Below are 11,953 nucleotides of genomic sequence, written 5' to 3' on the forward strand. Positions count from 1 at the left end.
AGACAGACTGTTAAACATATACTTTTTTATGAGAAGGTTGTGATAAAAAGGCCCTTGACCAAGGAATCGCAGACATCTATTCCTTAAAGGGTTTCGATTTTCCAGTACGGTTCGAAACCCATATCAAAGTAAAATCTAGATAAGAATTGAAAGCTTTACTTAAGAACAGGATGTGTAAGAGGAAACTCGTATAAAGAGACAGCAGAGCGTATGAAAAGTTTCTATGAATTATTATAATATGCTCCAAGAAAAGGTGAAAATTTATGGAAGCGGCACGATCAAAGTGAAATGTTTACTATGTCGTGTCGAGATTACGTGTTTTCAAAAAATTAGCCTACGTAGGTATAATGCAGAGTATGTGAGTACAGAGGTTTGTCAATGTTGACGTTTATCTTGTTACGAAAGAATAGAGCATAGCCGTGGCGATGTTTGATCTGCTACGAACAAGTGTTTGTGGCGGAACTGGGAGTGACCCACACACCATGCTTTAACAGTAGGCTGGAAAACGGTACTTTTATTTAAATTGTACTTGATTAAAAATAATTAACAATATTAAACGGCCTTTGAACTTCCTTAACCTTTAGGTTGGAAATGATAAGTAATTTGGACATATGAAGGAATTTACAATCAAAAATAGTACAAATCTGTATCGTTTTTTCTCTTTTTTGTTTTTTTTCTGGGTGTGCATTAAACAGGATACTAATGAGTCTTAGATACAAGACCTTATAAAACATTAGGTTTGTCTGTTTGTAGTGGAGGTACGTACACTGTGCAAATTAACAATCATTTGTCTTAAGAGGAGCCGATATTTTGCAAGCTTTACCGTTACTTTTTCATCTTTGAGATTTGGTTGCAACCTCAAGGTTTTGAAATGCAACTCCACGACAATGTTCAGTTTTCGCATAAAGCCCATGTCAGTTTTGTAGGAGGTATTCTCTTTTATTTTATGAGCTGCCAAAACGTGACACACGTATCATTTGGCACATGTATCACATAGTTATTTAGCTTTACTGCAGTAATAGTGTATTAAAAACTCTGTTATTTTATTGCATGACACAATAAAGTGAGATATATATATTGTGTTCACACATTACTTCAGTAGTTATTCAAAAGTTTATAAGCCAAACGAAGTATGTATACCTATGTTAAAAAAAATAAGGCTTATATTGGTGTTTGCAAAACTTAGAAATTATATACGAAATACGCTGACTTAAAATTATCGTACAATGTTGAATTTCTATTAAATTCGTTTTCTTTTTGATCCACCTTTAATGAAGAAATGTTTATTGTCAATAGAATTATAACTTCATGGAAGCTAAGCATAATTGCGGCGGCATGCCTTTAAAATTATCAGTCCTTATGTATAAACAAACTTAAATATTTTAGAGATCAAATAATAAACCAACGTGTTATCGCTACGTCTTACTTGTATCACGAAACAAACAAATTTAATGAGTTAAATAAAACAAATTTAAGAGCATCTCTACATTTGATGATAAGGTTATTGCAGACATTGTGTCTCGATTTACTTTGAAATAACTTCAAATCAAAATTATGAAAACTACAAGTGCCGAAACGCAAAATGTAATTGAAAACTGGAGATAAATAGCATTTCTTTTTAATTTTTGAGGTAAGTGCATAAACGAACCACTAAGAAAGAAATTACTAAAAAGAATAGGATACTTCGAAGGCGTCACTGAGTTATCGACATCCGACTAAATTAGCTCCGACGTCGGGCTCCACCGCTGTAGGTATCATACCATGTGCTTTAAATGTAAGTGAAATATTCTTGGTACTGGGTCGAAATGTTTAAGTTGTTTTTCTTCTTGTTAAAGTAGCAGGATCACGCCGTCTGAGTGTGGAAAAATGCTAACACTTCACTTGAGCCTCCTCTTCTGACAAGAGGGCTAGCTCGGTCTATGCACGTAGTACTCTAGCTAGGCTTTGATTACTTAGTTATGGAGTCTTTATACGGTGCGTAAATATTACGTAATAAGATTATACGACATCGATAAAAATGACACGTGGTGGTACCTATTCACTTTTTACACACGTGTCGCGGAGTATCATTAGCTTAAAAACTTAAACACAACGACTTGAGAATAGCAAACTCAAAGGAAATTTTTAAGCTTACGTGATCATTTTTATAAAATATGTACAGAAAAATAAAACTTAACAACTATGCGGAAAAATCCTCGGCCCTCGAATACTATAATCGAGGCTTAATAAAAACAATAAAATGGTATTTCGTGAAACAGCAAAATAGGTCAAACAATCTGGCAAAAGGTAACATTAATGTCATTCCATTAAACCGTTAAAACGCGTTATCACTTTCACGCACTCACAGGAACTATCGAAATTATATCAAATTTATGTTCCTCAAGCACCGGCCGAAGCATTTTATTTCTTTTAATGTTAATTGAAATGACATGGTCGGTGTCACAGGCGGTCGTCTGTACTTTTTATTTTTATTAATTCTTTTTTTAGTGTCCCATCGCGTTTGGTCATCGAATTCCATACTCGGACTTTCCTCTTTCGTGTTATCTAATCGATGACTGGGGTAGGCTTACATGTCACTGATTTTGACGACATGGGAACTCCCTTTTATGGCCCTTCTTGTATCAAAAAGTTATCAGGAAAGAAGTAAATTTTATACTTACGGATTAATATGAACTTCGTTTGAGGAAGTAAGTTGTAAATACTATATTATAGATATCATTTCTTACAACTGGCAGATCAACTCTCTCATAAAAGAGGAGTCCAGAACCCAGAAACTCCACAATGCGATTGGTTGCATGCAGTATTGATGGTGTCAACGACAACAATCACTGCACTTATACCCTAATATCAGGAATTTAGAATAGGAAATTAGTCTTTCAATAACTGTTCCTACAAATAATAAGTTGCCAATCGTATCATATCCAACGTGATAAAAAAGACAGCATTCACAAATATCTTAAGAATTTATTAGTGTTTGCGTCATTGCGTTAATATAACAGTAAACAATAGATTTGATGAACGTTGAACTATGATTAAATACACCCAACAAAGAGAAAAGACAGTCACCGATTTTCCTTAAAATTCTTTCTCTTTACGCGTAGTGTTTTTTTACGCACAGGTTATTTAATGTAATCCGATCTTTATCTATCTTGTATTCATTGTCGAGCAATAGATTAATATTTATAGGCGGTTTATTTTTGTATTTGTAAGTGTTCAAATATCATTAAAGATTAGTTTGTTGCACCTATGACTTTCTCGATTCAGTACGGGCATATTAGTAATTGAATTTATTATGTGACCACAGGCAGCGGGGTCTCAAATGGTAACTTATGAGTTACACGGACACTCTTAACAGCATTGATAGTTACACTATCGTAACTACGAGTATCTATGTTGTTGGTAGTGATTTAAAATTCCTCAGATTTTTGACCGCTGTAATTAATTTTATGAATTAACAATCGAATTTAACACGCGATCACAGTTATCTTTAATTTTTTTTTTCTAATATCCTATTGGGTTTACGTACAATGTAAAGAATTAATATTAACTGTACCTTTTATACACTTTTTTATAATTTGCTGTAGCTTGCATTCTTAGTCTTGGTTTGTAGGGGTTTCTTACTAATCCCATGAGAACCGTTTGGTTTCCTGGAGTTAAATGTAGCCTATGTTACTATCCGTCTTTTTAACTAACTGTATGCCAAAAACCGTTAAATGGTTGATTAGTTAGGGCGTGAAGGAATGACAAATAAACAAACACACTTTTGCATTTATAATTAGGGTGATATTTCAATTCTTCTGAAATTATACTTGCACTGATAACAGTTTATTTTAACGTTAGCTGCAATCCCATCTGATGATGTTGATGGTGCTGCCCAATGTGGAATATGCTTGTCCAACATATTGCCTATTCTCTATTGGTTTCAAGAAACCTAAACAATGTAACCTTTATCACCTTCATCATCATATCAACCCATTACCGGCCCACTACGGCACGGGTCTCCTCCCACAATGAGAAGGGGTTAAGGCCGTAGTCCACCACGCTGGCCCAGTGCGCATTGGAGGACAATATAACCATATGCTCCGTTTATTGGTATAGTCGAAGAAGGAAGCCGGAAGAGCATCTCAGATCTTTGTGATTATCAGGAAGTTAGTATAAAATATGTACTCGTGAATTGAAGACTGCCTCGTTGGTCTAGCGGGTAGCATGTTCAACTGCGGATCAGGAGGTCCTTTATTACAATTCCGGTCAGGCCAAGAATGGCTAGGTATTATGTGTGTATTCTGTCGAAGAATTTTCAGCACCAGCATAGAGTTAGGAAAATAGGGATGTAAATCCCCGCCTTGGAGACTAGCCGTCAGACCCAGGTGTTATGACCCACTTGTAATAATAGTCGTAAAGGCCACAAACCGTGTCTCCAATAAGAGACGAGCCCAGTACCCAGCTAGAATTGATATTAAAAAAATTAACGAAAATTATTTGATTGTTACAGCGAATCTCACTCTCAGCACACACGGCTTAAGTCTGGACCTGCTCATCCACTCGCCCATACACGACATGTACCTGTGCTTCAACCGCTCTCGCTTGATCGGCAGGCGATTGGTAAGAAAGTTTCACTAAAACATTGGCTTAAGGACCCACTTAATTTCCACTAACAAGTATCGTATGCGATGGAAGACATTCCATTTTCGCCAACATCGGTTTTAGTATTATGCCCCACATAGAAAACAACATTTATATTTTTAAAAACCCGTGGTTTGGTCCACAGGTGTTTTACTTGAATAAAAGGAATTCCATTATCTGAAATATTTATATCCTACTTCTGGGCTTCATAGGATAAAAGGATATATAGACAGCTAGTACACCAGCTGCATATAAATTCAACACGAAGTTCCCTTTAAGTGCTCAAAAGAAACGAATTTTTAAGCAACTTACACTAACAAGAATATACTTACTTAAATATTTGTTATTTAGTCCAATGAAAATTTATAACAGTTTTGTTTTGTCAACAGACGCGATTTCAAGCAGAAAGACAACCGAACTGTTTATTCAAAGAAGAATTTGTAAACGGCTACAACCGTTACCACCTGGTGAGGAACGAAGACCGATACATAGGATTCAACAGGAGAGGTGGCCAGATGAGACGTTTGAAGAGCCAAATCCCCCAGCGACAGCAAAAGTGTTTTTCATTTTTGAAAATAGCTCACGAATTCAATATAGAAAACCACAATGATATCCTCGCCGGCAACATGCCTCGGCGCCCGCAGCGTAGAACCCGGCCCCCATCGCAAAACTCCATCAAGCCACCTTGTCGCGTTCGCCATCACCACGGCAGGCATCAGAGGCGAAGGCTCTGCGAGGGCACGTAGACGTCTCGTCTCATCGTTTGCAGCTCATTTACGCTTCAACGCTTCACGCGTTCCGTTGCCAGCTGTCGATGGACCTTGTGAGTGGACAGAGTATTAGTCAACTACCGCAGTATTATTACAGTGACGAGGACTGGATAGCGTTAGGTTAGCGCTCGGCCGCGATGGCTGCGGCGTTTCAAACGTCGCATGAATGGTAGCTGAAGCGAGAGAGAGAGCAAACATTTGAATGGGGAGAAAAAGTCGAGCCGGGACGACGTTTGGAGCTGTGAAATTCCTTAAGGTCGTGTAACATCGTGGCGCTCGTTTGCTCTTCTGCCTGCGCTTCGACTCATGCTCTAAAAGGAAAAAAAGTGTTCTGTACATAGAGCAAATAGTAGTCTCGCTAGTCACGAGTCTTCCGACAGACCACCGCTGAACTTTGATGCCTGTGCGCGACAAGGAAACTATGTGGCACATCGTCATTAATGTGCCGAAACAGAATCGTCCCTTCCTTGCGACGAGCCCTTTGAACGTTTCAGTTTAACCTCGATTGCTCCGGCTGGCTCGCCATAGTGTAGTTACAACGCCTTTACGCCAATTCTCAGTGTATTATTATTTAATGCTTTACTGTTAATTTAGTACGGATCATGTTATCTGCTTGTAAATATAATAAACGTGTCTACTTATTTATCGAAAAATAAAAACGTTAATCAAAATTTGTAAGCGTAGATGTTAGTGTAAAGTTGTATTAAAATGTTTTGTATTTAATAATGGATATTTAATCCGACCAACTGCTCTCTTGTGATTAGCCACAGTTGATAATGTTCGTATGACCTAGATTCCTTTCTGCCTCTACCAAAACATCTTTCTTAATTGTTTTTTGTATCGGATTAAACTATGAATTGGATTAATGTATGATTTTGAGCGGTTTTGTACATATTATTTTTAAGTGTTTGTCTGAGAGTGATAGGTTTCGAATCTCTTCTCGTCCTTATTCTAACTTCTCGATGTAAAACGGTGTCTTTATTATTTATTTGGAAAATAATTCCAGACAATATAGACTGTTCGTTAATAAAAATAAAACTGAATATGGAGACATCACTTCGTTTTGCGCCGACGAAATTAATGAAATGATAAAGGACATTGTAATATTTAATATTTAAATAAGATCTGTGCCATAGTGTGGTGGCAGTGTATGACCTTGTGTTCGCATTGTGTTTAGTGTGTTAAGTTTATGTCTGTAAACTATGAGTAGATAAAATTGTTTAAACATAAGACAAATAACAAAATATAAAACGTAATATATCCCAGTGTCTATTTAAATTCCAGTATTTTGTAAACTTTCGATGTTGCTATAACCATTAGTGAAGGTCGCTTTCGATTGCACGTTATCGATGTTGTCATAATGACAAAACGTGTAAAAGACATAGATACATTCCAAACAATATAATGTAAAAATAGTTTACGATGTATACGCTTAAATACACAATAAATTTGTTATAATATGACACTGTTTATGTAACGCCGTGTCTATATTTATAATTATTCAGATGCTGAAAACGAAATCATATAATTGCTAAGAAAAATTACGAAATTAAATCATATTTAACTCGCATAATCCTTTTTATTATTTTGTACCCTTACCTTCAAACCGCGTTGGTGGATATTGTGTATATTAGGTCGCCGTGTTGGTATTAAAACTTTTACTTTATAAAGCAGAAGCCGGTTTTGTTTCTTTGAAATAGGTAAATCATATATATCATCAGTAAATAATAAATTTTTTGATTGATAAAAAATATTTTAAAAGCAATGAAAGAAGGGTCCTGTTCTTACAACACTCTTATCGACAAACAAACGTTTGGTGACGTAAAAATTTACAGTATGAAGATTTGTCATTTACATACATGAAAGAATTGCATTTCGTGCACAATTTAAATTTTATTCCCAAAAATGAAGTTTTTAGACTAGGTATGATGCCACGGTTCTTGAATAAAAATTGCGACCCAGTTGAAATGTGTTTTATATGCTTTAGATGATTTTCTGGGGACAAATCTCACTACCTCCTTTTACCTTGTACCAAAAATTCTTCAACATATTATTATGTACGATGTATTTGACAGGGTCAGTATGTATCGCATTTAATGCCAAAGATGTTTGTAGAGATTAGGCAAATGCTTGGATTTTTATTATCGGATTAAGCTCATAACTTAAAATCGACGCATTTTATTTAAGAGTCGAATTCTTTGATTCTTGGTCGACCTGACATTTATTAGGCAACACAATTTTACTTACAAAATGTTTCATCACAAAATTACGGTTTTTTTAATTATGGGATTTGCAAAACAAACTACTCATACTTTCTCATTACTTTATGGGGACATTTATTATTAGGTATCAAAATTGACTTTTGTCATAAACTTGTGGAAATTAAAAGTTATATTCCTAATAGGCGGAGTTATCTATCTATCTGTCCCGGAGGCTATGTCAAAAACAGCCGCATCTCAAAAGTTGTAATTTCAAACCTATGTTTTCAATGGCATAGACAAATAAGCCTTAAGCTTTTTTTATCCATAACTGTATCACACAGAATCAGGGGTCTTTACTTAAACAGAAAAGATAAGAAGCAGTTAATTTATTAAATAAAAATTATATAAATTTACAATATATTAAATTTGTATGGAAACTACGAACAAACGTTCGAAACAGCACTCTCACACAGGTGCACTTACTAAAATCCTACGATAATAGCTTTGGGCCTCGTCGATGCGTCTTCTGTGTTAGTGTGCTGTTTCAAACGTTCGTAATTCCATCTATGTATCGTCACAAAATATTCGGAGCCATGTTAGGTTACTATTTTTGATCGATGTAGGTAGCCGGTAGGTAACCAATGAGCAATTCCAATAATCTGACCGGAAGAAGCCGTTTACGGGTGAAATTTAACTCGAAAAACAAATAGGGTTGAGTTAACTAGCAGACATGATGCCGCTTATGCGTGCGTTCTACGATTAGCACCTAGAGGCACAGAGTAGATCTGGCATAGAGACATAGTTTTAGCCTTAGCTTTTTTTAATATTTTATCGTTACGATTCTACCTCAAACAGTTTTTTCGAGACGACTTGTACGAATGATGACGGAAAACTTCATTTATAAGAAGCATCCTATACGTAAAATGCGCGGTGCGTCTATGGTGTCAATTAAATCAATTGCGGTCGTCTCATGCAGCAGAAAAATTCGAATAATTCGCAGAAATTAATGTTTAAATTTTTCCATTATTGGTGAAGTAAACTTCATTACTAGTCAAATGTTATTTAGTACCCATAACACAAGCTACGCTTACTTTGGGGTTTGATGGCGACGTGTGTATTGTCGAAGTATATTTATTTAGTTTTTATAATTCACTTCAATTGCTAGACTTAGTAGCCGTTGGGCTAAATAAGCGCAAGCTTTTAGGTTCCAGGTCACTTCATTACTTTGAATATTGTATATAGGTTTTTTTAAATCGTATAGATTACATTGATAGGTGTCGACATTTCATGTGCAAGTCATCGAAAATATCAAAACGAGCGTAACCGAGGATAAAAGGTCGTATAGTAAATCTCAATAAAGTTATCCAACCGTAAATTTTCCTGTTTCTCCGTTTACATTATGCAATAGATGCATGCACATAAATATGTACCTATACCTATTCTTATTTGTATCGTAAACCAGGTGGACGATCGTAAAACGTCTTTGGTCTTTGTCATGATACCATTATGTTTATCAAGGACCTAGACGACGTAATAGTGACGTAACACATAATTCAAGTATCAATTTGTTAACCCTATTTTCCGCTCTATTGAGGGCCAACGTAGAGTATTTATGCGAATTTTGTATCAAATGAGATTTTTACAAAAAAAATAAAAAATGATGACGTGGCTATATGACGTGTTTTCGAAAAACTTTTACGGTTAGGTATATTATGATTACTTATCGGAATGATACCATAACCTTAATACTTTTATTAATTTTTGTCTGTTGTCAGCTGTAGACTAACAGCTCCCAATCAACTGTCAACAGCTGATTGCAATCATGTTGGTGCCTTTAAAGCTGATTTCCTTTACATTTGTTTCAGACCTTTTTCATTTAGGTAGCAAGAGGACTCTGCAAAGAACCCTCCGCTGGAAATGGTAACTTACTCGTAATAAAAGAAGAAATGGCAATAATACAAGCGAGCATCGATGAAAACAAACATTTTAACTGCGTAATATGGTTTTAATAGCTGTATCAGAAAAATAAATAATATTGAAAAAAAATCTTTACATTCAGTATACAAATAATTATTATTGTCCACATCGTATCATGATGCTGAAAATTTTCTTTTTTTTTTATTATTCTATTTTTAAAATTGTTTCCAGTTCACCAACGAGCGAACGAACGGTCGAAAAGTTACTAACTGAATAACAAAATTATAATCTTTCTTAGTTCTCAACAAACGGGTTACCAATAGATTCATATATACCAAACACACTTTCGCATATATAATACTTGTACTTATATATGTTAATAATGTAAATTAAGTATATTCAAAAACAAGTTAGGATAATATTAACAATGTGAGTAGATAATAACGTATTGTACAAAAGAAAACTGTGTATATTTTCATTGATTCTTTGTCCTTGTAGTGTGACGTAAACACGTATTTATCATATTTTTTAACGCTTAGTTTACTAATGTTACGCGTTTGTTTTGTTTTTCGAAGAACATTGTTATCTGGGATACCTTCACGTAATAAATCCGGTTCATTATTTTTATCAACAAACTAACGAAACATCGTGGCTTGACTGCCAATAATATTGTACATACACAGAGAAGCACTTTTTTTCTAATTCAATCAGAGTAACTCATTCGCTATGACACTCAAATGTTAATACACTTTTATATTTATTATTTTTTTATTTAACACACAAAACAGATCATGACAAAACATAAAAAAAACATCCAATAAAAAAAACTAGCCACTCTCTGCCATATGCGTGAATAAATGCATCCAATAGATGTGACGGACTTACGTTATAGGATATTTTCTTAAAAAATAAGTTGCATTTCATAAATATGTATAAAAGCATTAAATTAAAAACGTACTGAATCCTGAACAACATATATCCTTGTAGCAGTGCATTGTGTCCAAAAACAGTGAAAACGCCTGCGGAATGTTGCTAGCTCAGAAATTTTTTCCTATTTTCCCATTTTATGGTGATCGGTATGTAGGTATGGTAAGTAGTAACTAACAGTTTGTTTGAGAAACCATTCTAAAGCGGAGTGGTTATTTACGCTTCAATATTAGTAGTGTACACGGTTTCTGTATGATCTTAATTCTGTGTATAAAATAATACAGTGTAATAATTTTTCATAATTCAACGGTGTCACTGTATAAGTGTCAATTTCTCGGCCCAGATACAGACAGTCAGACAGACAGTAACGAAAAAAAAATACAGTTTTGGGTTCAGTATCGGTTAGAAAGTGCCCTCGGAAAAATATTTTTAAAATATCTTCAATGTACAGAATTTGACCCATTACAGATTTATTATATGTAGGTATGGATACATAGAGTTAGGAATGTATGTTTGTCAGGCTTTTTTATATTTATTCCATCATAATGGGCTTGTTTTTACGTTGCCTATTTGCAACGCTTATTGGCCTGAGTAATTTTAATTAAGCAGAAAACAAAGTATATATATTTTACCTATTTGTACTCGAACAACACAATTATAATTTACGCATATGTTACAGTATTTAAATGAAACCAAGTGCATTATTTCTTTATGTAAACTTACTTCTATTTCATTAACTAAAAAGAAAAACTTCTGTGTATCATAACGAATAACTTTTACAAAAAATACATTTGATAAAAAGAGCAAAATGAAGTTTATTTATTGAATGTTTTAATTTTTGAAAATATCGTAGATCGTTTATATTTTGTAAGTTCTATAGATTGTCTTTATGATTGTGTGAGTTATTTTGGACTGTATAAACGAACTCGCAATTATTTGAAGTCCAGTAAACCAAGTCGTTATAACCATTACTCATCATCAAAAGTCTACAATCCCAGATAAGGCCTTTAGTAAGATCTCTATAATATTTCTACTCTATAGTAAACTAGCAAGAGATGGTGCAGTATTTTTTATATGTCCAAGTACATTTTATTACCTAGGCGCTTATTAGTTCATACGACGATATCGTTATTTATGAAGAACAAATAAGTAGCAAAGGACCCGTTGGATAGTTTTTTTTTTTACAGTAATAACTGACGGACCAGGAGATGGCCCACCTGCAGGGTAAGCACGGGCAGGAGACAAAAATTATATCTCCTGACAAGGGATAAAAATATCATTTCCACCTGATAAAGCACGGAAATAGGATAAGTTTACCCCCGTTTATTACACACATGTATTATTTGGACATTATTACCACTTGTGCGCCAGTGCTCTGAGAGTTGATAAAGCTGTGAGACAGGATACATTTTTATGCTGTCCCCGGGGATATAATTGTCTCCTGTCCATGCTAGCCGCCCTGATAGTAAGTGCAAAACAATCGCCCATAAACATGGCAACACGTCGCAAAGCATG

The 11,953-nt window shown here is 34.8% G+C and overlaps 1 protein-coding gene across 4 annotated transcripts in view; it reads left to right on the forward strand.

Moving 5' to 3' along the window:
- The window catches only part of LOC120629855, a 155,394-nt gene extending 148,445 nt beyond the window's left edge, over positions 1-6,949 (forward strand). For all 4 annotated transcript variants that reach the window (XM_039898924.1, XM_039898926.1, XM_039898925.1 and 1 more), the window contains 2 exons: positions 4,493-4,602; positions 5,013-6,949. In XM_039898924.1, the coding sequence (XP_039754858.1) occupies positions 4,493-4,602; positions 5,013-5,369 (467 nt within the window). In that variant the 3' untranslated portion in view covers positions 5,370-6,949. The remainder of the gene's footprint in view (positions 1-4,492; positions 4,603-5,012) is intronic.
- The last annotated feature ends 5,004 nt before the right edge of the window (positions 6,950-11,953 follow it).

Source organism: Pararge aegeria, chromosome 15 (assembly GCF_905163445.1).
Source record: "Pararge aegeria chromosome 15, ilParAegt1.1, whole genome shotgun sequence".
In the NCBI taxonomy this organism is placed as follows: domain Eukaryota; kingdom Metazoa; phylum Arthropoda; class Insecta; order Lepidoptera; family Nymphalidae; genus Pararge; species Pararge aegeria.